Genomic DNA, 25,739 nt, shown 5'->3' with positions numbered 1-25,739 from the left:
AGATGCTTTTCTCCCTTCTTGAAAACAGGGATTATTTTGGACTTGTTCAAAGAACTTGCATAAATTCCTGTCTTAAAGATAATGTTCACTATGTGACAGAATATTCCGGATTTTAAGCATTCTATCATCTTTATGGGAGATGCACTAAGTTATCAAGGCCACGCCCTGTGCTTTCTAGACTGGAAATGACTGTGGCTATTTCGCCAGGCGTCACTTGATGAAGCAAGAAGTTATGAGGCACACGGGGGTAAGTCTGGGTCAATGGATGGTCGCACCCTTGATTATCTGTACTGAAGGAATTAATGAAGGAGTTTGCAATGTCCAAGGGATTGTCAAGGAGGAAATATCCCGATTGTATCATAATTATTTCGGCATTACGATTGGATCGATCTACAAAACGGTTTAATACTTTCCATTGTTTTTATTTTTACATCATTACCGTCACATTAATTTCATTTTCATAATACCTAGCTTTAGCCTGTTTGAGTAGAGTTAGAATATTTGCTATACCCTTGGTGAAGTGCCGTGTTAAATGGCTGTATTTTGGTTTTGCTGAAAAGGTTATCTTTTTTTCCGTAAACAATTTAGCAAACTGGTGGAAAAGCACGGTTTACGAGGAGCTCAAAACATGCTTTTTTTTTTGCACTTCATTACTATGGTGAGAATCTGCAACAGCGTTGGAAATTATTTTTGAAAATGTGTTATAGGCAGTTGCAGGGTTATCGCATGCCATTACTGGGGACCAGTCTGAAGCAGTAATTAATTCAATAAATATTGACGAATAAAACTTCTTTCCGGTGAATCTTGAATTGGTACCACAATGGAAATACTTATTTGCTATGAAGATCCTGTATATGGTGTGTATCACCGTGTACAATATTATATATATATATATATATATATATATATATATATATATATATATATATATATATATATATATATATATATATATATATATATATATATATATATATATATATATATATATATATATATATATATATATATATATATATATATATATATATATATATATATCCAACTGGGGTTGTTTAACGTACACTCAATGCACGGTACACGGGTGTTAATTGCATTTCGCCACCCCATCGAAATGCGGCCGCCGTTTCGATCCCGCACCCACTGGCATAGCAGTGCAGCGCCATAGCCACTACACCAGCACGGCGAGCGCATCGTATACGGTGTGTGTGCGGTGCTGGCTAAAGTAAAGTAGCTACTGCAGAGCATGAATCCTTTGTTTTAACACCTCCCCAACGTGACAGCCCGTCGCTGAACTCTCGCTGCACCTTAACCGTACACGGTGGCATGAACAGAGCACGAGTCGCCAGCAGCGCACCCTTCAAATTCGGAGGACCCGATGCCCACCCGCCAAGTCTACGGCTCGCTTTAAATCCCTCGCCGGTCGAACGAACCGCCAGGCTGGCCGGGCACTTGCAGCAGAGACAGAACAGAATCGAGTAGGCACACGCGAGAGCCTAGATGCGCAAGCGCGTAAAAAGAGAAAAGAAAAGAAAGAAAGAAAGGAAATAACAAAAGAAACGGGTCTCACGGCGGGCGCTAAAAGCCAAGCGGACTAATCCCCGAGCGCGACATCGCTGCTCTCGCCGAACGGGAACGACGGTTGAGCACGTGGAGAGGCCATGGGCGCGGCGGTCCCCCTGAAAGCCGCTCTTCACGGCGATGCTTTCGGACGCTGTGGAGCAGCCGTCCCCAGCCAACCTATTTTCTATTTCTCTCCAACACCCGCCCCGCCGCGCTTGGGCCAAGCAGGCGACGCAGCGGCAGCACTCGACGTCAGCTGCAGAAATTTCCGCTCTCGAAGCAGCGGCCGCGGTCTGCGCCCTCGGGACGCCGGGACGTCCTTCTGCCACTCTCGAGTGCCGAGCCATTTCTAGCCGTTCAGCGTCCCTTCTTTGCTTTCTCTGTAACTTTTCGATAGGTGCGTTGGCGCGCGCTTCTTGTCCCTTCGTGCGCCTTGAAATGGCGGTTCAACCTGCAGCCACTCTCGGCGGGAGCCCGCCGCCTCTTGGTTTTCGAATTGTTTGCCCTCCCAGGACACGGGCCGGAAAAGAAGCTGTCACCGCAGACGTCTTTGCTCTCTGCTTGCAACAATCCGAATTCCGTCGCACGACGAAATATATATATATAGCTCACCGGTGCCGAATTCTCCAGAATTTCACACCGAGTGTTCCCCTCCTAAGCCGTGTTTTAGAGAGGCTTACAAACGTGCACTCTTGGACAGAATCTTCAACCAAATGATTTACCCAGGGTCACTTCAGAAGGAAAGTGTCCCGTTTGAAGCTTACTTAAATGCACGACGTGGTTGACGATAAGTTTTCTCACAGTCAGCGTCATCTCCTTCAACTGGAAGCTATGTTAACGACACGCACCGGAAATCGGCGTCAACCATGAGATGTACATACACAGACGGCAGTAAATTTAAACGAGCACTGTGGTGCTGTCTACCGGCCCACATGTGCGACCTTACGGAAATTAGAACTGCCAGGCTCACGGGTTACGCGCTAGCGCTTCATTTAAGCCCCGAAATAGTCTTAATTTTGATTCAATCGCACGTTAATGACCTGGCTTCGCGATGACATGGCCTGTTTCGCTTACATCTTGGCTACACCTGCGCGCACTTTAAGTATACAAGTGCGCAGCGCAGCGACTGTCACTGTGTTGTATCTTGTGTCCGTCCTCGTCCTTTTAGCACATCCAAGATTACCGGTACGACAGAGCAACTAGACCGAAGTACTGCCCTGATTAAGTCACTGTAGTGATGATAGCTCTGGGCGCGGTGTGACCCCAGCAAAGCATTCGGCGTTTGAGCCGCTATCGTCAAGGTTGTACATTACCACTTTGTGAGCTTATAGCGTCGTTGCAGTGCCGCCGGAGCGAGGTGGGTTCGGTGCACACCATATAGTTTCACATTAAGAGTGCTTTGGAAGGCGGTACGGTGCTACAACTACACCACGTGGGGAAGGATCGATATAAATCACAGACAGATTTTTTCCTTGACGCGGCAGTTGCTTCGTCCAGAACGCACTAGCCCTTGTGACGTTTGGTTTTTCTTTGAAACGGAGGGGGACACAGTAATGCTAAGTTATGTTTGGTCAATTTCATGCATCGCGCAATAATTCGCGCAAATGTATCTCCATCTCCCCCCCCCCCCCCCCCCCGTGTCAGCTATAAAAGCAGCCTACGCACCATGGTCTTGGGAACAATCTCGTGCGTGAAGAGAATGGAATTGACGATTTCCTTTTTTTTTTTTCGACGAGCATTTTCCTTTGCGTTTTCTTCGATCCATTGCAAGATAACTATAAATCTGTACATGGGTCCTTCGTGGATTTCTGGAGGTCGTACATATCTCCTCCACTTGCACGCTTTTCCCGCCAAAATATTCCAGCAGAAGAGTGAACAAGCTGGATCGATTTTCGTTCATGCAAGCCATCTGTGAAACCATAGTGATCATCGCTTTATAATTGAGGCATCGCTCTGATGACCAGTTATCCATCGTAAGTTGTCTACCTTAAGGAACGCTGCCCCCCATCCCCCCCAGCCTTCCGGGCTTTACAGAAGTTGTAACGAAGTTGGACGTTTGTTGCATTGGCCACATGTCTTTACATACATAAGCATTTAACCTTCAGAGCTAACTGACTAAAGCGTTTTCAAATCGTTAGACGTATTGATGTTTAGTGTACGTATCGCTAAATTTCGACAATTACGACAGGAGTGACCGAGGGTAATTGTCACATATATTCTCAATAATTTATTCCTTAAGGAGCCCTAGAAACAGCAAAATGGGGGCATTCGATGGATAAGATGTACTACCATAATCGCTGCCATCCAGCGAACACGCAACGACAATCTTTAACTTTACAAGCCATAAGGTAGTTAACAGCATGTTCCACCGCAAGCTAGAAAACTCATATTACCCGTTATTCGCGGGCAAATCGAACCGACATACGGGCAAAGTTAAACAGTTGGTTACTTGAACCATGCTGTATGGTTGACAAGCGCTAAGCAGAGAGAACGTACGAAGAAAAGTACAGGGGTGAACGCAGCGTTCTTCCTAGATGAGTGAAGCGCCCGTTACGGTGAGCCGGTGGTCCCGGACTCGATCGACCACTTCTCCAAGAAAAAAATCTCAACTATGGAACATCCTGTCCGAGGAACCAGTGCAGATTATTATCCTTTTTCTTTTCTAAATGGCATTATGTTACAATCGGACGAATGACAACTTTTTTTATTTGGGGCCTCAATCTCTACGCGGTAACTTCAATCCCAGAAGAGTTGGGGCACCACTTGTAATCACGTTCTTCCCTTCTTTTGAGTGGCTGTCTAACTCGTTGAGCATTACTCAAATGCGGGTTGCTATCGCACACCTTCTTAGCACCTACCGTTCCTATCGTTCTTTCCAACAGCTTAGAGCGTGAGGTCCGAGACTTGCCCTTGAAGCCGACACTTAGCTTACAACTTGCCACGCGTGCAAGCTACGCGTGAAGCATGTCAAGGAGGTGTAGGATTTCGTATTTTAAACTTTAGACGGCCACACTTATAACCCGTGAGCTTCTGCAATGCGTTGCTCTCAAGCTAAATGTTTCGTTGAAACGTACTGCTTCAGAAAAGTTTCGCGATTTTCCCCGAATTCTTTCGTAAATGTACGTCGAGAGCTTCGAGTCATACAATTGTTCTAGCGTTAGTAGCTTTAGTTTCTGTCATGCTAACTTTGCACTTACGCTGTATTTCAGGGCTCTGAAGGACTTATTTTGCAAGGCGATTTAAGCTCTTCACATCCGTAGTCGTCATTTTGCCTCGTATAAGTAATGAGCACTGTATGCGAGGCTGTACGAGGGCCATATGAACACCGCGTTTAAGCTTGTCAGGCGCGAGGTTTCCTGACGTTCAGAAGAGCGCCAATTTCACAAGATAATTTGAGTTTGAGGTAATTCACATGTTCGTTCTATGACAGATGTCTAAAAAAAGAAAATGCACCAAGAAACCGGAGTGAAGAAGAGTGCGGTTTTTTTTTTTTTCATAACGAAAATAAAGACTTGAATTTCTATTAATTTGAACATTTCTCGCTCTAAAAAAAATATGTATCGCGTCTTTTTAATATTCAGTGCGAGTTTATGTCTGACCGTTTTAACAGCTCGGAAAGCCAATTGTTTGCCGCTGCTGTCAATTTAGTTAGGTAATAAACTGAAAAAAAAAACAACGAGCGTCATCGGCGTAAAGTGTTAATTCTTCGATGCAAGAAATATTACTTATATCATCCATGTAAACACAGTATTGGCCCTAATGTGGACCTCTGGGGCACACCCCTTAGATACAAGTGAATTCAACAATACATAGTGTTTCATGTTCATGGGTAGATTTTAATTGCGCTATAAGCGTACCTTGTGAAGCCATAGCACGTGATCTTGTTTAGCAAGAGCTCGTGATATACAAAATCGTGCGCTTTTATAATGCCTAAAATATTCCTGCTGCATATAACTTCTTTTCAAAGTCTTCTATCAGCTTCTATTCAATATATGTTAGTGTCGACTCAGGTGACTCCGTTCGCTTGTCCTTCGATAGACGTTGCCTTTAGAACGGACAAAAGCAACCAAAACATCAAACTTGACACGCTGCTACCATTATTTAAGCTAGTAGCACCACTGTTAGCTTACGAATGCGAAAATATAGGCATTTATAGAGATTATTGTCTTTCGAGAGGATAGCTATCAGCGAGCAGCAACGAGTAAAGGGTGCCAATATTTATCAAAGCTAAAGGTCAATGCACTGTACTGCCGGTTGCGTGGAAGCCAAATAGAAGTCACAACTCTGCTCACAGACATTTCTGGTTATCATTGTACCTTACCAATTCTTCGTGATGTAGCCCCCCTCCTCCCCCCCCACCCCACACGCACCTCATCTTCTCCCACAAAAAGACACAAACCCTGCAGATTATCCTTTCTTCATTTTCTTTCCATTTTCTTTTGCTTTTTCTTTAATAGCCGTAGAGTTGTACAGAAAGCACCTGCTAGCTCCTCCATCAGTCGCGTTCAATTCTGCAACAATCCATCAACCGCACTCCATTAAATACAATTATCCTACACAAAACTAGAGAGCTCACCACCCAATGTTTTTCTTAATAGCACTCAACTTTCTTGATTCTCCTTTTTTTTTTTTTTTGTAACGAGCACATACTTTTGGTTCCAGAACATTCGCTATACGCTACAGCCACTCTTCCTTTTTTTTTTCGTTTTTTAGCTTTCAGTTAATTGCTCTTTATGACAGGCTCCGGTTTCTTGGCAAGCATGTCACAGGTGCCATCAAAAACCAAGCGGTGCATTAGAAAACTCGTTCGGATGTCATTCGTGCGCTTCGATGGACGGAAGCGTTGCATTGCCGTACGCACAAATGACATTCGGACGCAGTCCGGTTAGAACAGTTGCAGCCATGTTGCTGAACTAAAGACGAATCAGATGCGCGTGGCTACCTGCGCGGCTTGTTGTGGGCTTGCCATAGCGTGCGAAGCTTTTTCCCCGTAATGGGATACGCGCGGTAGGCGCCACGCATGACCCACTCTAGGTCGGCGCTTGCGACATCGCGAACAAGTCAGCACACACGCACTTCACGATTAATATTTCATCAACACGAACCGAATTTTAGCTGCCGCTTTACACAAGCACTAAGGCCGTCGGTATATTCAGGGGAAGGCGAACACTACAGCTAATAAATGGCTTCGGTGTGGCAAGAAAAAGCGATTCCACAGCAGACACCGCCAAACACCCTGCAGCTACCGCCTTCAACATGCTGTCGCTGCTTGTAACGGTAAACGGTCTTGGAACTGTGGCACGTGGCGCATTAAAGGGAGTGCATGGAGCGTTTGTCCATAGGGGTCTTCACGGTGGCCGACACGTCGTCGACGACCGTCGCGACAATGGCGGCTGCCGAGGCTTCGCGTGGCACAATGGAGGTCGACGTCTCCGAGGTCACCTCGGAGCGGGTCTGCTTGACGACCTCGTCGGCATCCACGCGGGTGACGGTCTCGTTGGCGAACGCCTGCACCTCCTGCTTCTCGGTCGAGGTCACCTGTTTGTCGATGTGCGTGCTGCTCTCGGTAACGGTGTGCGGTTTGCCCTCGACAGCCTGGGAGTCGGCGGCGGCGGCGGCGGCGGCGGCGGGAGGATGACCTTTCCCCGCTGAGGCGTCGACCGCTTCCGAAGCCGTGGAAATGTCTTCCTCGGGCACGATGCTGATGACGGTCGGCGGCCGGAAGACGGGGTGCTTCTTCTCCGGCGAGGCGGCGCCCAGGTCGGCCGGCTCGTCTTCGTCGAGCGGCTCTTCCTCGCTGCCCTCTCCCTCCTGCTGGCGCAGCAACCGTAGCTTGGCTACGGCGATCGAGTCCTTGCGCCTCAGGTTGAAGCGGGACGGTGGCGGCTCGGCCACCTCGTCGTCGTCGTCACCCTGTTCGCTGCTGGCGGCGGCCTTCAGGGCCAAGTCTGCTGGTGGCTTTACGAGCGGGGCCCGCTGGTACTCCGGCTCCTCCTCCTGGAACTCGAGCTTGTGGCCCGTGCTCTTGCGATTCTCAACGTCTTCGCTCGACGGGGCCCTCAAGATGGACGCCCCAGGAATGACCGGCCCTGTCTGTGGCGCCGCGTGATCGGAGCCCTGCGGGCGCTCCGCCCCCGACGTTGTTTCTTCCTCGGCGTGGTCGTCCTGGACGCGAATGGCGACCGGGTGCTTGGGCGAGGACTTGCGCGACGCGTCTGCCGACACGTCGGGTACCGAGGCTCCTCCGCCGGCCACGGTCGCGGGCGCTGGAGCGGGCGTGCTGAGCGTCGGCTGCGACGCGGCCAGCAGCGGCGCGCCGTCGTACGACTCGACCGTCTCTTCCTGGCGCTTGCTGCGCACCTCCTCGGTGGTGCTGGACTCGATGTGCGAGTCGCGGCGGCGCTCGACGCCCGTCGCCTGGTCCGTGACCTGCTTCGTGCTCTCCTTGCGCTCCGTGACCGACTTGCTGACGGTCTCCAGCATCACCGTTCTCTTGAGCATGCGCAGAGGCGCCCCGGCACCCCGGCTCGGTGCCAGGCAGGGGGCGGGGCCTGCGTCGGGCTGCGTCTCGGCCGACTTGCTGCGAGCCGCCATCTTGAGTACCTGCGCAACGCCGTCGCGTCACAGCTCAGGGAGCACGCGACAGCTCGCACGGCGGCCTGTCTCCACGCGCAACGTGGTATCCGAATGGCGCGCATCCATCCCTGCGCAACGCATGAGGTCAGTGTACCGAGTCGGCGGATTCCTTTCAACAATTACGTCGCTTTCGCTGGCTCTAGTCGCAGTCCTCTGGCTGCATTGAACGCTGAAGACGCATGTGAAGAATGATAACTAGCTTGTGCCTATTCCGTCGGATGCAAGTACATGACGGCTGCGCCCTTATTTAGCAAGGTGCCCTGTTTGTACTGCGTGTCACAAATAAAGGTGTCGCTTATTATTACGACAATCAACTCGACAAAGACTAGCATCGTCACGTCTCACAACGGCTATAGTCAATGATTCGGTTCAGATTAATCACTTCTGAGCGGAGTAATATCAACATATACGGCATTCGACTGTCGCGAAAGATCGTTGGATCAAGCGTATGGTTGCAGCCACTGACAACAACGTCCCTACACACGCGCACAAAGAGTGTCGAACTGTCGAAGTTACAGCGGTAATCATTGTAAAATGCTTCTTCGGGAATTTCGCATACGTACTAGACATCCAGAATTTTCAACAGCTAAAGCATCCAATGCTACGTTTCAAACCATATGAGTGCTTTGTTCCCATACTTAAACATAGACAAAATTTGTTTTCCGTGGGCTCTGCACTGCATAAATGTATAGCCGATGGAATATTGAGCCCTTCGTGTACGATGTCCAGAAACGGGCGTTGGCGACATATAACTGCAAGACATAGCAGACGAACAAAGAGGGACAACAAGTTGCCCATGTTGGGTCTTGGATATAAGCAGCGACCGTCAAAGCAATAGCGAGTGATCGTCAGGGCGACCGTCGGGGCAATGACAGTTTAATGCAGATTTTTTGCCCTTTTATGCGCCGTCGAAAGTCCTTGCCGATTCATTCCGTACAACGCTAAGCCAAAAGACATCGGCGAGCCAAGCTGCAATAAAGTGGTCATATCAGGCCTCAGGTATTACGTATACCTGTCGCAGTCGGTGTACCGTGTGCTGTAGTAGTGCCAGTTTCCCACAAGCCTCTTTTACAGCGAAGCTGTTTATGGCTATAGGTTCTGGCGGATCTAGTGTCGGTGGACATAGACCAACAATTTTTTATACGTGGGCCGATCCCGAAAATAGTGCAATGCCGAGCCGAGCGCGGAGGTGCAGTTCGCCATTAAGGGGCCCACATTCGCAGCTTCGCTGGTCATCCTTCTTCACAGAGTAGAAGGGCACTGATTTTTTTTCCCTCCGTTCCACCGCTCTCACCTGGTACGTACTTCTTGTCCCAATTAAATGCCTACTGATAGTTTACGCTGGCATTGACATTTCTTTCTCATGTTCTTGGTGCGGTTCCCGTAGTCACGTTAACACATATAAGGGTCAAAATCTAAGCAAGTTAGTACGTATTCATCTCGTGCTTTGTACACTTTCTTATCTGTTGTCCCCCCCTCTTCTTTTTTTTCGTGAGCGCTGCACAAATTGCGAGATAGCCCCTAACACGTATGCCTACAAACAAGTTCAAATATCTTCCCCAGAACTATAACGTGCCTTATCTCTGACCTGTGGTGGCTACACGGCTTGGATATAGACATTATCTGCGAGCTCTGAAATATATTTACGAGATCGTGCGCGACTTGTTGCCACGGCACAACGCGAACGGAGACGAGGACGCGCTGTGTTTTACGCCACCAGCTCGCTCAAACAGCGCTTTCATTCTCCCGGCAAAGCACTCAGAACCCGCCGTGGTTGCTTTGTGGCTATGATGTGGGGCTGCTAAGCACGAGGTCGCGGGATCGAATCTCGGCCACGGCGGCCGCGTTTCGGTGGGGGCGAAATGCGAAGACCCCAATGTACTTAGATTTAGGTGCCGGTTAAAGAACCCCAGGTGGTCCAAATTTCCGGAGTCCCACACTACGGCGTGACTCATAATCAGAAAGTGGTTTTGGAATGTAAGACCCCATAATTTAATTTAATGCACCCAGTCTGCACACAGAATCACAGGTGATCTTTGGCTTCACTGATCACACACGCGAAGAAACCTCCATCGCCTCTAGAATGTTCATAAGCGAATTATTACATCATGTTGACTCAGCGTGGATATCTGCGAACCATGCGGGAAGCAAAGGTGCGCAATTATGAAGAAAAAAACACCTCTCTGTAGCATACGTAAGCAATTTACTGCAAAAATGACACTCATGCCTTAGTCACTAGTACTCAGTCCCCATTCTGTGCTTTCTTGATTCCAGTGGAAAAATAAGGACAACTTAGCCTGTTGAATGCAAATCGTGCATTCCGCTTCGTCTCGAACTCCTCTGTACGACCTCCTTCCTTGGCATGTGTACTTCTATTATTTTTTTTTTCCTTAACTGACATGCGTCTACTTAAGCCCTTACCAGCATGCAGATGAAAGCGAGCCACACGTATACGCTGAAAGTAACCCGGCTTCTTACAATGTTTACCGCGGCACTCACAGCAGAGCCCGAGCGGCAATCGTAACGTGATTAACTACGGCGACGCAGTGACGCGTAGCGCTTGACTGTGTAAACGCCCCCCTCTTCGGGGTGGGGGAGGGACGCGTCCGAGAAGAAGCCCCCAGCGGGTGTGCCGCGGCGTCGACGTCAGTCATCCATCATCGTCCCTCGGCGTCGCAGCCTGTCGCTGCACAACTAAGCGAGAGCCTAGCGCGAATTGCCTCGTCTGCGCGCCGCGGGTCCACACGGCGGGGACTCGCGGCCTTGTGCCTCGCGGGAGCCGATGACGCCGCGGCTGAAGCGAGCCTACGCCCACTGCCCGTACGGGTGCACAGCGACGCGTTATACGCAGTCCGCGGGTCCCGCAACGAACGCGAGTGTACGACGACGTGGCGGAAGGCTCCCGCTGTTGGGCACAAACGAAACGCGATCGTAATGCGAGCGGCTGAAATTCGGCGTCAGCTGGGCGTTTTGTGAAGGAGCGATCGTGCTTCCATAAATTTGGTTGTAGCAACAGAGTTTATTCAGTTTCTGTGAACAAATGCAGTGTTGTGCCGGTGTCGCACGAGGCACTTTCCACTGCGATCGAGCCCGACTGGGATCAAGTTCTTTATCGCGATTGAATCTCGTCTGCAGCTTGAGGAAAAGGGGCCGATTCGCGATCGAGGAATTGGATCCCGACTGGGCTCGATCGCCATTGAAAGTGCCTCGAGTAACACCGGAATTATTCACGAGCTTTCTTGGCGCAGTGACCGCTCCTTCAACCTTCAAAAGTGCTCGCACTCCCTTATACGAAGTATTGTTGGCCATAAATGTTTACAGACACGACAGCAAGGTTCACATCTGGGCGATTCGGTGTACAGATCCGCGGTAAAATGAGGGTAGCGCGACAAACAAGGACGGAGAACCAGACACGACAAGCGCTTGTGGTGTCTGTTACGTGTCCTTGTTTGTCGCGATATACCCTCTTTTCATTACGCAGACGGTTACCGCGCCAAATGTCAACTTCTGCACCGTTGACGCGTGGCGCTTCTCGTTTAATGGGTCACGGTGTAGGTCGCAAACGACTACTACAGACTGATACTTCAAATATGAGGCTATACGTGTCTAGGTCTTTGCGGGAATCGACTTTTTCGCAAATTCCGTGTCCCGCTAAGTTTTTTGGCTGATAGTACGTTCATTCCGCTTCGGCAGACCTGGATTGAGCCCACTCGAACGACAAATATGAGAGCTCCCGAAAACATAATAACAACCCCTCCCTGCAAGGAGGGTTGCTGACACTTCCTTCGTTCTTTAAAGCGGTTTCTATATAAACAATACTGGCTCAACGGATACTGTGTGACAGCTTGATTGATGAGGTTTCAAGTCCTAAAGCAGCTATCGAAAACGCCGTCGCCAGGCGATTTGGGTCATTTTGACCACTTGAGCTTTTCTTTCTTTTTTTTTACTTTCTTTATTATTATTATTTAAGTGAACCTAGTACACGACCGTTCTTGCACTCTGGTCCCGACGGTATGCGGCCGCCGTGAATTGGAATCGAACCGAGAACCTGGGGTTAGACATCAGAACGCCTCAGTGACTGAGCAACCGTGATGGGTCTGTGCAATAGCGTTTTGACATGTGGTCTAGTTTAGTTGCCTATATTTGCTTACGATGGTGATCTAGATATCGAACACAACTTTGCTTTAAGCGCTGCCCCTGACTCTGTAAGGCTCGGCAAGGGCCAAACTGGAACGGTTCAAACTGAAACGAAGTTTGTCCACTTCGTTGGCTAAATGAAGCAGGGAGATTACGCGAAGCAAAGGAAGGGGCTAGATGGTGCACGTTCGTGATTATGTTGCCCTGAGTTTTACACCGGCAAAAAAATAACAAAGAAGGTAACAAGGACGCGAAAGGACGAAGTGCAAACTGCCAACTCTATTTTTGTTAGAGAATACATTAATGTGCAAAGTGACAAAAAGGGGAGGACAGTGATGCGTCACGTGACAACGTGATAGCCAGGCCCACAGGTTTCAATTGCACCCATTCGCCTTGCGAACTAGATTTCGGCTTCTGTGAGCGTGACAGAGCGTGGCGCACTATATATTGACGTATTAACTTATATATTCACGCGTTCTCTCCCAAAAATGAAGAGTTGGTAGTTTGCGCTTCGTCCCTCTGCGTCCTTGTTCCTTTCTTTGGTATTTTTTCCCCGTGTAAATATCAGGGCAACATAATCTCGAAGCAGGGAATTTTTTTTCCTGAATCGACGACAGTTTAACCACTCGCCGAAGCACCGGTTTTAGCTTCATCTTCTATGTAATATCTCGAAAGGAAGAACGAGTAGTCTGCGCCGGGTTTAATTGGCTACGGTAATCAGCATCATCAGCATTCTCTTTATGTCCACTGCAGGATGGAGGCCACGCCCAGCGATCTGCAATTGGCCCTCTCTTGCGCCAGCTAATTCCATCTTATGCTTGCAAATTTCCTAATTTCACCACGCCGCCTAATTCTCTGCTGCGCTCGACTGCGCTTCCTTTCTCTCAGCACCTGTTCCGTAATTTTAATGTTCCACCGGTTATCTGTCCTACGCATTACATGGCCTGCTCAACTACATTTCTTTTTAACGTCAACTATACGTAGAATATTGGCCACCCCCGTTTGCTCCCTAACCCACACCGCTGGGTTTGTGTCATTTAAGGTTGCGCTTATCATGTTTCTTCGTCCCATCGCTCGTTTTGAGGACCTTAGCTTCTTTTCGAGCTCCTATGTTAACCTCCAAGTTTCTGTCCCATGCGTAACTACCTATATCGATGCAACGACTGCAGGGTTAAGCTGCCCTAGGGAACACGCGTATAGAAACAGGGCCAGCAAGTAATACGCGCTGACAGGACTTTTTATAGTAGTCCCAATGCTCCCTTCTCCCGCGGTCACTCACATCTCCCGTCATGCAGCGCGATGTGTGTCTTTGTGCCGTTCACAGAAGCTGTTGAGGTGCGCCTTCTGGCAAGTGTCAAAATCGTTTATCATCGTTGTCACGACGCCAAGCGAGGACGGCTCCGTAAACAGATGTAGTAGTGCAATGTTTTCGAACCTCCGCGTGTGACCGCTGTCAGATATTGTTTGTACAGCCGCCGCCAAAACACGCCACTGCGCGCATGACTGTGCCTGGCATCGGGGTCACGAGTACCGCGGCCACTGTAAAACTTAGCTGCCCGAAACTCCCAGAATCAAGTTGTTACGCCATAACAGTCCGTGAAAGCACAAGACAGCCCATCGCGATATTGAACACAGATTAGCGAGCGTGGCGAGCCAACGGTAAACAGATCTTGCTCACGAAAAGCTTCGCGAATTCGGTCCCTTTTCTCTCGCAAGGCATCGCTTGGAAGATTACGACAAAGACGTGAGTGTTGTTAATCGGACGGCTGCTCGAGAAACAGGCAGGAAGCGAGAGCGCGGCAGATGTCTCGACGGCGCGCTCATTCCGACCACCTTTCTTTCCTCGCAGCCGTGCAGCACGAGCGGGCGCCGCGGGGTCAGCCGCGCCGGCGCCTGCGTTCTCCGGCGGCGATGTGCCACGGGCCGGTGGGAGGAGGCGACGTGCCGCCCCTGTGCTGCCCTGCGCCGCCGCCGCTCGTGTCGCCGCTCAGAGACCTCTGCTGGAGCGCACCGCGAGAGCCCGCCGAGCCTGCGGCAGCCAGGACCACCGCCGGTATTAAACCATGCCGCCGTACCACCGCATTACGCTATCGTCATTGCGGTATGGACAACAGTATATGTGTAGGGGTCGAGCGCGCATGCATCGCCGAGAGCATGCCGATGACCATTAGGCTACGAGAACGTTCGTGACAACTGAAGTTGGAATTTCCAGTTTTGAAGCCAGAAAGAAAGGATGGAAGGAGACAGGTATCGTCACATTGCTGGTTTCACGGTAGCAGTTGTTCTTTTTCTCGATCCTAAAATTACCCATGTAACCTTTCGCGAGTCCTGGTCATAATCTCGCCAACGAAGAGTGGCCAAGGTCTCGTCAAAGCTGAACGAACCGCGCCGGTGCCATACATGTATAGTCGTTGCTCACTCCAAAAGGTAGCAGTCAGTCATCTTACGAACAGTTAAGCTAAGCACACACTGACGCAACGTGATTGTTAACATGTACAGGTGGTGCAGCATCCGCTTAGGAAGTTCCACAGACTTTAGGAAATTCTACAGACAAAATGGAGTTCCAGTACTGACTTTGCACTCAGAAGGTTCCAATAACAATTCAGCAATCCTCTTATATGAAGGCTACCTGGTCTTGCACACCAGCAAGTCATTATTTGTGCTCCACTACAAGAGCGCCACTATAGGCTCCATATACAATCACTGTCATTGCAGAATGGCCTTTTGATACATCGTGAGTGCTGAGAAACCACTGTGATCCCTGGGAAATAGCCGAAAGTTTGTAGCCAATCCATCCTTGTGACCAGCGCACATATTAACATCCCACTCGTCATGTAGAGATAACGGTGTTATTTCGCCTGCAAGCCGAAGAGGCCACGTTAGCGCACACAACCCGCAAACAATATGTTGTCGAACGCTCTGTTACAACAAACAACAATTGTCAGTTTACATGGCTAGAACCCATGCATGTACACTAACAATAGATACTCAAGGGGGCCCACCGACGTCGCTTGCAGACAGCGCTTTGAACCGTAAAGTGGGTTACTTTCAGGCGCATGTCTATGGCGGGTACGTAAGTGGACACGTAAGTGGGTACGTAAACCGCACGTGTAACAACAGCACCGACGGCCCATGGCTGTCATGCGAGCACGTACAATCACTGCCTGCAACGGACACCCTTGCGATAAGATACGTTGTGCCTCACTACATTGTTGCCAGGAGTTTTCTGTGCAGGTTTGCTTACCTTCTTTTGTTTCACTACCATAAGGACAAAGCAGCACCGGTTAACGCTCAGCGACGTGAGCGCTTCGGCCAGGCGCGCTACCGACCTCGTTTTAGGCATCGCGGCGACATATCTGTTCCTCCGACAGTAGGCATCGCGGCGACATATCCGACAGCGAGCAGGCCCGTTGAACAGGCGACAGTATGCCGGGCGCTGCGCGCACATAGCCGCGGGTGCGTACCTTGTTCGCTGTCTCGCTGACCTGAGGCTTGCAAGCGACGGTGGCGACGCTCAGGTGCCCCTCATCGTTCGGCTGACCTTGGTGGTTGACGGACCACCGGTAAACGAAAGATATGGGGCGAATTTCGGTGGGCGGGCCGGTCCATTGAGGCGCCCGGCCGTTCCTCGGCCCATGCCCCACAGACGGCAGGGAGCGCTCCAGCGTGCCCCACTGTTTATGGCGCGAGCTGTGGCGACGTCTGCCTACATCGCAGTTATGGTCAAGAGAGAGAGAGAAAAACATTTATTCGGACCATCGAGGTGGTTGCTCTTGAGGTCGAGTGGGTGGTGTCCTCATTCCAGGACTCCACTGTTCCGTGTTCACAGCTGTGGATTGACCATAACTCCAAACCTACACATATGCAGTTATGGTCAATCCACAGCTGTGAACGCGGAACAGAACGAAAAGGAAGATGATCCCGCCTCGCTGATGCCGGGCTGTGAGAACGTACGCAACTGCTGCACCATGCCTGCAAGGCTCCCTCTTCTATTTTGCTTGTGCTCCAATCGGCGACCAAATTCTCACTCGCAATTTTGTATAACTTTTACTGCTACTCAGAGAAAAGACGGGGAATGCGGGAGATGGAAATTCAAGACGATGAGCAAAACGTGAACAAGGTGAATGCAGGAGCCAACGTTTCGACAAGTGGACTTGTCTTCTTCAAGGCGACTTCAAGGCTACTGCTACTGTAGGACGCTCCTTGACACCACGTGCATACTTGCTCTAGATCTTGAGGACGAAGACAAAGGAGACCATTTTTGTTGTTATTCTCATCCATTATGGTGCATACCCACTGTGAGGGATTGGCCAAGACTCTAGTGGATAAGGTCTAAAGGATATACAAGTTGAATTTCAACTGCAGAGTTCCGAGAAGTGGTAAATTCAATGTGATAAATTCAACACAATGAATGGCGTAGCCTGAGTTGAAACGTACTAAAACTCATAATGATAAACGGAGTAGATTTAACTCGGCAATCGCATGGTGTCAATAACAAATTCTTAGTCAGCGGCACAAGTATACTTGTCACTGTACCCGAGAGTCGAAGCTCCAAATGAAAGTGCAACGGGAATTTTGAGATCCAGATCAATTTTGCGAATGCGGATCTCGAAGATTCATTTTCTCAGTATAGCAAAGCTGAACCATGACAAAATAGAAGTGATTTGTTGTTTCCTCCTACTTGCAGAAAATACAAAGGGTGGAGTTCTTGAAACCAGGCCTGCGTAGACAAACGTTCAGGCAGCGTAATTTGGTGAGGGATACTTCAAGTATGCGTGTGCTTTTACTACTGCCTCCTTGACCCATCTCCCGGTGTGAGCAAGTACCATTATTCGAGTATCAAGCAAGCAAGCAAGCTTGGACTTGCACAGAGTTGGCTGACAGTTTCTTCCTTGGGTCTCTTCGTTTGGGCATGTTTTCATTGACAACTATTTCCATGACACAAAACGATTGGCAGGCTGAATTCATGAAAGTCTCCGTTGCCTCTTCTGTGAAACAGTTACTCGTCAAATTCTTTAATTAATATTTCAGTTCTTATAACGTCCATAACTTTGTTTCCTTGAAAGCCCCATTGCCATCTATGCGTGTCCTTACTTGAATATTAAATTGTGTATTCGACTTTTGTTATTTGCTATTGATATTAAAATAACATTGTTTTTAATTTTCAGATGTTTTTCTGCATTTCGGTTTTCTTTCTTACCCCCTCCTTCATGTCCAATCACTTGTAATAGACAAGTGCTATCAATTCGGAACAAAGGAAATCGTTATTGGTACTGCGTGTATTGTAATACAAACAGCAGGCCATCCTACACAACGATGGCTGCTTGGGTGCTAGTGTGTGTTAGCGTGTGCAATATCGTCATATATTTGCATTTTACTCGTTTTCTTCCTCTTTAACGGGCTTGTTGATTCATTATCTGTGAATTTGTTACAGCTATATTTGCTATGGCTTAGGCTACCTTTAGGTGTTCATTAATTAAACAGCGCCACAGGCATACGTGAGGAGCCGCCGAGAGCAGTGGCTTGAAGCCATGTGCAGCGACGCACAGCACCGCTTGCCAACCGCGCTGTCGTGCTGTACCAACTAATCACGCAGCAGTAACTTCATTACGCGTGCCATGACCATCAGCGAGGCGTTTAATGAGTGGCGTGTGTTCAGCCCGCAATGACGCCGAGAGTGCGCAGATGTTATGTGCTCCCGAGCGCGATCGACTCGAGCAAGGTGCATGGATCGCGTGGGCTTTTTGGAGCGTAAAGATGTGGTTCAACGAAAAAAAGAAAAAAAAGTTGGACGCAGGTCTTGCAGCGATTTTTCTTTTATCTGTTCATATTTTTCGTGCTTTGCCACTGGCTCGCAAGTAGGTTAGCCTGGCATCGGCCAATCAGAGCGACGGATGGTGAGAAGAGACTAGGAAAAACATACTGCTGGGCCCAGGTGGTGCATGCTAACAAATTACTTGACTTCCGTGCGAATGCGCAAGGCCACAGAGAAATACACCTGTAAACGGAACAGGAGCTGGACTAACAAATATATATTTAGCCGAAAGTGAGAGAGCCAACAGATATTAAAAAATATCTATATATATATATATATATATATATATATATATATATATATATATATATATATATATATTACTAATTCATTCAGAAACAAATAGAACCGAAGGAACAACAATTGTTAGGAAGTTTCTATCTCTGATTTCGCATTACCACTCTGCACACAAGGCCCTCCCCGTATAGCTTTCTTTGGAAGCTTTGGAAGTGACGGCGCGCCAGCGCGACGGCCTCGTGAGTGCGACGACCTCGCCCGCAGACGCGGTCCCTTCATCGACGACGGAGGAGGCGAACGGCGTCGACGACCAGGCGCCGGACTCGGCGTCCGCTCAGCGGCCGGGCATCGCGTCGCCCCCAGCCCTGCCGGGCGGCATGGGACCGGCGCTTGCTAGCGAGTCGTCAGCGTCCTCGGCCAGCTTGCCGTCGGCGGCCGGACTGCCTCCCGAGCTGGCCGGAGCGCACCAGGCGGCGGCTTCGTTGGCCGACCTTCAAGGCGTGGGGGGCCTCCCCTTCTTCCGAGGTCCCATCGCCATGCTGCCCAGGCCGTTGCTCTGGTGGCCGCTCTCCGAAGGTCAGCAATCACTGCTGGCTGTAATGTCGCGCTTGTTTTCTTTTGCTTGCAATGGCAAGTAATATTTCGTGCTTGCACTGGTTCGTGAAGACTCTTGTCTGAAGCTTTTTGTGTGTCATATGAGCGTCCGAGACGCTTAATCACACAATATTTTACTTAAGGAGTTGCACGTAACGTTTTCGCTGAATCGCCATCTTGTCTGAAGCATTGTGCTTCATATATATGATCACGAGAGAATGAAAACATATGCACGAACTCCTCGTGCTATCACCCGAGATGGGATGCGATAGCTTTTGGGGATTATATCGATCAATGATCTCCTGCCAGACATTCGCACTGGATGAACCTCCTCTTGCTGCTCCGGGACGTTGCGTCTACTTTACTCTCCCTCAGCCTCTGGCTTCGCACGACGAAGAGCTTCGCGTTCTGTCGTACAGCCTTTTCCAAACGGTGCATCTTGGATGCCCGAACTACTTGAAAGTCATTGGAAGTCACTGCTGCGGCCCATTGCAGCGGTCAATCGCGACAGCTTTTGCCAATGACGAAAACTTCTTACTGGCGAAAAGCTTTCCGAGTTGACGAATTGTTTTCGGCCGCAAGAAGTGTTCAATAACGAATCATCATTTCCAATCGCTCGTTCTTGCAAAAACCGCTTGCGTATCAACTTATTTGTGAACATACCAGCCTGATCATTCGATCTGTGACGCAGGTGTACAGGAGACCGCCGCCAAGCTGCTCTTCTGCAGCCTGCGCTGGATACGCAGCGTGCCAGCGTTTGCACAGCTCTGCTGCCGGGACCAGTTGCTTCTGCTCGAGGCCTCCTGGAGCGACGTGTTCCTGCTTAGCGCCGCGCAGTGGGGATTCCCGCTGGTCACTGCCGCCGGTCAGTGCAGCCTCCTCGACACCCAAACGCGAGCGCCTCTCACGCAGACGGCGCTTCCGTACAGTCGTTTCTCTTCGCCCAGTGTGTGATGGCTTGAGATCCGCTCTGTAAGATGTAGCAACGATAGGCCAGTCGGCGCGACGGAAGGTGGAAGAGAATCGAAAGAAAGCAATCATTGTCATGTACCCGCCCAGATATCGAAGTGGACATACGCACTTGGAGATGTCTCAAACTAGACGCTGTGAGCCTGTTGTCCTGTAGTCGATCGTTATATAGCTGCGATATTGCTGTACTTTTATACTATCGTTCCTCCGCAGTTTTAAAGTGGTGCGTGTGGAAGAAAGGTTGTCCATTCAAGAAGACATACACTACATCGAAATGACACGGGTGCTGCGTTGGGCGACGCAGGTGTCGAGTCTGCGGCGGGCGAAGGTGGCGGTGCGGCGGGAGGCCTGCGTGGCCTGCAGGCGGTGCGCGAGGCCGTGGCCAGGCTGACCGCTCTGCAGACGGACGCCGCAGAATACTCGTGCCTCAAGGCGCTCGCTCTGTTCAGGCCAGGTGAGCGGCGTGGCTCTTTCACTTGTACGCCACAACTTGCTCAGTGTCCTGCGTACTTTATGTGAAACTTGCCCATCTAAACAATGGAGCGCTTTAGCGTGCCGCTGCCTCTCCACTGTCACCGCTACCGTCTTATATAAACTGTGTTGGCACATTACTGCAGCTCTGCTGTAAACGTTCTCCCCTCTGCCACCCGCCAGCCGTAAGCATGCTGGCTAAAACCGCGCCAGTTAACACGCGGTGCGGCCTCCTGGCAGGTGGTCGGGGCAGTTGAGGTGACGGTAGAGTGGTAGTTGAACTCTCAAAATGTTTAATCATACCAGCGGCGTAGGCACGCCGCCATTTCGGTCATTAGCCTCTCCGAAGTAGTCTTTGCGTCCAGTTTGCACGAGGAAAACCATTAGCACTGAATTTCAGCTCGTCAACGTGACCAAACCGGGTGCGTTACGAAAGACTATTAATGTAAAACAGTGGCGTCCGTGGACATATACTTAGTGATGAGCACATAATTGCATGTAACTATACTTATGATCCTCTGAGAGCAATGTCGCGGCTTTGACATGTCGCCCGTAATCACTGCGCTTCAAGCTGTTAAATTGTCACGTCCCAAAAACAGAATTCTGGAGTGGCTATACCCACCACGGTAACGAATGGCACTGTTATACCCGGCGATCCCTTCTCGACGATTAGTGCTTCACTGGCGAGCGGGCATCTATGAAAGGCTCTTCACGCTGCATCGTCGCCTTCTCAGGACCAGAGAGCTGGCGACTAAATCAGCGTAACCAGAGCTGACGGGCGCCCGCCTGGACTAGACGGGATCCGTTGCGGACGAGCTATCACTCCACTCGTGCTACGCCGCACAGAGTTTGGAGCACTGCAGGATTTTCCAGAGAGAAATGTGTTCGTCAACGAAGAGCGACATTTCGTAACATATACGGGCTCCTCGTTTACGCTAAGTATAGACGGACCATGACGCCAACATGCGTTGCCACTGGAGGGAAGTGCGCCATTGCTTCGAGCATGGCATGCAGCGTCAGATGCCGTCTGCATATATACAACCATCCCTTCAGGCCCGCCAAGCGCCATCATATTAAATGACACATTTCGGACCCCCAAGGATTCTTTCCCCGTTCTCCACTTTCTAATGTATGCTCGCGCATTCTGAGATCACACAATTCGAACACTTGTAGACGGCGCGGTTGGTCGCCTATTGAGACACATGCGCACTCACGGCGCTCTCGAAAACTGCCGCGGTTTAGCTTGTCTGTCTCACTTCCACATGACAATGCTCCGCTGCTGACAGTTATTTCACGTGCGAACGTCGCCGCGACTGTTGCGCCCCGTCTGTAAGCTGCGCTGCAATTCTTCCCGGGGGCATAGAGATTGCACTTGTGACGCCCCGTATTATAGGCGGTACGGAACAGTTAATGGCGGAGGGTGCGGCGACAAGACATGTTGGCTTGCACAGCCGTGGCCGGTTCGTGATGAGCTGCCCTTTCGAGACGTCTAGTGCAGACGGCATGTCAGCGTCCGTTGTTTCTTCGTATGCAGTTTCAATGTGGTGGCCCGATATACAAATGATCGGGAGAAATTGAGGTGTTAAATCCGCGCTGTTGGCGCGAATGAATACTGGCGCCATACAAGACTTTGCTGCACGTGATTGACAATATGACCACGCTTGACAAGTATTGGACAAGTATCTCGCAACGCGTATTTTCATTTAAGTAAGGTTCCCACAATGAGACATCACACAACTTATACCGCATACACGGCATGCGTAATCGAATACCTTAGTTAATGTTTGCCGTTACTAACCTTACAAATGTTTGTGGGCGGCCTGCGAGTAGTTACCCCGCATCTGCCTCTCGTTCTAGAATATTGGTTCAGCTCTCGTATCAGAGTTCATAGCTAGCGAAATCGCTAACGTCTGCCATTTCTCTTTCCCTTTATCTTACACGATCCTTATGTTCCTTTCCTTAGTGAAGGTCGTCTAATCGGGTTTTTGCTGGTCGCTTTTTGCTGTCGTCATAAAGGCACAGATGCCGTCGGGGCGACCATGCAGATGTTGTGTTAGGTCCCACAAGGTCGACAACGCTGTTAAGGCTACAAATACTGTTAACCCGTAATGGATGAGTGCTGCCAACAGGCGTGTTGCCAACAGGCCCTCCGTAAACGATTCTTTTTTTCTTGGTGAGTTTTGGTACTGAGTAAGGAGTTTCCTGGCTAAATGTATTTGGGCAGCACTAAACGAGAAGCAACAAGCGTCATTTGTTGGTTTATAGCAGGTATACAAGACGAGGAAGAAAAAGGTTGGCGCGCGACTTGGGAAGTTTGAAAGCACGGTCACAGAGGCGACACACCGATGCGAGACTTCCGGCTGCAGCGGTATCGCACACGTAACGCAAAGCAAATCCAATGTACACCGACGGGGTTTTACATATACGACGAGAGCTGTCTGTACAAGTTCCAAACGAAGCCGTGGGTGGCTTCGGGTCCTCTTCCAGTTTTCTGCCTGGTGTTGCCCCCGTATATCTGAAACAGTTTCAGCAAAATTTTCTTTCCTTTAATTACATTCATCACGCTTTCTGATTATGCTTTTTTTGGGGGGGAGCATCAATGTGTCTCGTCCTTAAGGGGTTGACTAACGAGATAAGTCACGTGAAGGAGACGTCACGACAGCTGCCGCCGCCGCTCCCTTCGCAGAGGTGTCCGGTCTGCGCGAGGCGTCCCACGTGGAGCGCATCCAGGACCAGACGCTGTCGGTGCTCCTGGAGGGCGGCGACGAGCGGCCCCGACAGCAGCAGCACCGCACCGCGCGTCTCCTGCTGCTGCTGGGCTCTCTGCGCGCGGTTCCGGCCACGCTGCTCGAGGAGGCCTACTTCCGGCCCACCATCGGACCGGTGCCCATCGAGCGCATCCTCTGCGACGTCCTGCAGACGCTCTGAGAAACCGCGCGGCAGCGTCCCGCTCTCCGCGAAGGGAACAGTATATACACAACCAGAAAGCCGATGGACTAACCGAGCGATTCCTTTGCGAGGGAGTAACTGGTTATCACTATTCTAACGCTTCGCGGGAAGTAACGCAGCTCTTTCGCAAATCTCGTGCCCCGTAAAATTTTACGACTGACTGTGCGTTATTGGGCGGTACGAGAACGTTCGAAACTTGGGTTAGTTATGGGGCAAGCGGTCACCCACGCTGGACGGAGTTGCCAGCATTGTGCACACAATTGAAAGTTTCAGAGTGTGTAGTATCCCTTGCGACATACGCAGTGATCCTTTAATTTAGAGGCAACATGTCTTAACAGAGCAGGAAGTCACGTTGTTTGCCGTGGAGCCCGTGTTCCGTAAATTATAGTGGCCCGCTGCGTATTTCGTTCTGATCGGGCACAAGGAGGGCGACTCACGAAAACCGTGTATCGCGGAAAATAAAAAAAATAAAGATAAACGACAGAGAAACAAAAACAAGGATGTCGCGAGATAATGGAGACGAACTGACGAACTGACCGACATTGGTCCAACTGGGGAAGCCGTATGGTCTGCAGCCAACGTTTCGACAAGAGGGCCCGTTTCCTTGACAATGGCAAGACGCTTTGTTCGTCTTCTTATCGATACGTCGGCGCAGCACTGGTGGCTTCGCCAATGTTGATCGGCACAAAACAAGCAGCTACTCGTTATGGCGTTTTTATCTCCTATTCTTACTTCACGCTGTTTCGTGTGTTACGACACCAAAACAAACATGAACCAACTAGCCTAGCACCAAATAGTGTTAAGCGGGTACTAAAGTAGTTGCCACTTAGTCCGCCACTTTCAAATTGTACCGGAATTACGGGACAAGCGATCACATTCGCATAATGGAGTTCCCACCATTCTTGTTATCGTGCAGGCAACGAAAATTGGCGTTTAATTGCCGGTTTTCGTAAGAACAAGTGGATAACGGACACCATACGAAGTGGACGTACTAGAGCAGTAATTGGTGCTTGTGTTAGAGCCACTGTATGTCATTTATTTAGTTATTTATTTATTTATTTATTTATTTATTTATTTATTTATTTATTTATTTATTTGATTTCAAACTCATATCGATATTAGCCTATTTCAGTCCACTTCGCGGCAAAGGCTTGCCTCGGAGACCTCCAATCACCTTTCTTCTGTGTCAACCAAACCTAATTTATCATCCCCGTACGTTTCATTTCATCAATCCCCATCTCATTCGAATCGTCAGTCTAGTGAAGAGTTACTGCAGCGAAAGGAACATGCGTGGCAAACGCGGCTCAGCGCACTATACAAAAATCTGTCACCTTTTATGACCTTATGCGCGGAAACGCTATAGCTTCTCGGCAAAATTTCCCGAAAGAAGAAAACAATACTTTCGATTTGTTTGTGGAAGTCTTGTTCACAAAAATAAATTCTCGACCCAGCGGGTGTCGACGCTGTTCCGAGCTTCTGGATCAGATCAGGAAAGCTTCTAGATCAGGAAAGCCTTCCATACACGAACACCAATCTCTTGGTCAGCGCTTCGTTTTCTTATTTCGATCAGTTCGCTATTCGAACAAACGAGGCGTCCATCCACCAATTTCTTATTTTTCGCGCGTTTTAAGCGCCACGGAATATTTACACAAAGTTTACGCGCTGTGTTCTTCAGCATGCTGAGTCTTGTCCAAAAGTTGCATTCATAAAAAAAAAAAAAGAAAAAGGTGGGTCCGAACTTGTAGTGTCGCTTGGAGTGTCGCTCCAGTAGAGCAAAGGGAAACCTGTATTCAACAATGAATTCAAAAGGTATTTTTCGTCTGCTCGCTTCAGCCGACGGAATGTGCGGACCTTATGACATCCAGGCTCACGGTATGCTCCGTGAGGCGAAATCTGGGAGCGACGCAAGCAACAGCCGCAGAGGGTCGATTTGGCTTGCTTGCCGTGAAAATCCTCAATCCGCCTGTATATGTTCTTCATTGCTTACATCGGCCTTCGCCTCCTCCTTGTGGTTTCGACTATGTTGTCGGTCGTTTGTTTCGAGCAAATCATCTCGCAGTTCGGGGGTGCTGGGGCAGTTGACGGCTCTGCCGCACAGTCCGTATCTTCCCGCGAGGTCCTTGCTTTGGTGTCGATCGGGCCTCCCTACCCGCACCGCAGTTCCGTGGCGCCGACTGAAGGCAGTGGCGGTACGCGGGTTCGTTGTAAAGCAACAAATCCGCCGTCAGGGATTAGCCCTCCTAGTTCCCTTGATGTACAGGCAAACTCTTTGCACTGGTCTTCGCTCTTCGCTATAGATGAGTTCAGGATATGCGTGGAATCTGGCCAGTACACACCTGCGTTATGAATCCTTCGTTATGCAGATCCT

At 49.7% G+C, this 25,739-nt stretch overlaps 2 protein-coding genes across 2 annotated transcripts; one reads left to right on the top strand and one right to left on the bottom strand.

Annotated features, from left to right (window-relative positions):
- Positions 1 to 5,970: 5,970 nt before the first annotated feature.
- Positions 5,971 to 14,393, bottom strand: LOC142571741 (uncharacterized). Its single transcript, XM_075680311.1, has 2 exons — positions 14,170 to 14,393; positions 5,971 to 8,166 (listed from the first exon to the last, which is right to left on the bottom strand). Exon 2 carries the CDS (start codon positions 8,155 to 8,157, stop codon positions 6,874 to 6,876), a length of 1,284 nt encoding a protein of 427 aa, XP_075536426.1. The 5' UTR covers positions 8,158 to 8,166; positions 14,170 to 14,393; the 3' UTR covers positions 5,971 to 6,873.
- On the top strand, positions 8,145 to 23,894 carry LOC142571740 (photoreceptor-specific nuclear receptor-like). The gene is made up of 6 exons (XM_075680310.1): positions 8,145 to 8,283; positions 14,186 to 14,389; positions 18,653 to 18,964; positions 19,674 to 19,847; positions 20,256 to 20,405; positions 23,109 to 23,894. The coding sequence occupies exons 2-6, from the start codon at positions 14,248 to 14,250 to the stop codon at positions 23,348 to 23,350; spliced, it is 1,020 nt and encodes a 339-aa protein (XP_075536425.1). The 5' UTR covers positions 8,145 to 8,283; positions 14,186 to 14,247; the 3' UTR covers positions 23,351 to 23,894.
- Positions 23,895 to 25,739: the final 1,845 nt, after the last annotated feature.

The sequence above is a fragment of the Dermacentor variabilis genome, chromosome 2 (assembly GCF_050947875.1).
Source record: "Dermacentor variabilis isolate Ectoservices chromosome 2, ASM5094787v1, whole genome shotgun sequence".
Classification (NCBI taxonomy): Eukaryota; Metazoa; Arthropoda; class Arachnida; order Ixodida; family Ixodidae; genus Dermacentor; species Dermacentor variabilis.
Note: the sequence above shows the minus strand (reverse complement) of the source record. Positions and strands in the feature narration are given on the sequence as shown.

Coding starts and splice junctions, on each gene's coding strand:
- LOC142571741 (XM_075680311.1), bottom strand. CDS start 8,157: ATGGCGGCTCGCAGCAAGTCGGCCGAGACGCAGCCCGACGCAGGCCCC.
- LOC142571740 (XM_075680310.1), top strand. CDS start 14,248: ATGTGCCACGGGCCGGTGGGAGGAGGCGACGTGCCGCCCCTGTGCTGC. Junction 19,848..20,255: donor CCCGCTGGTCACTGCCGCCG/GTCAGTGCAGCC, acceptor TGGGCGACGCAG/GTGTCGAGTCTGCGGCGGGC. Junction 20,406..23,108: donor GCTCGCTCTGTTCAGGCCAG/GTGAGCGGCGTG, acceptor CTCCCTTCGCAG/AGGTGTCCGGTCTGCGCGAG.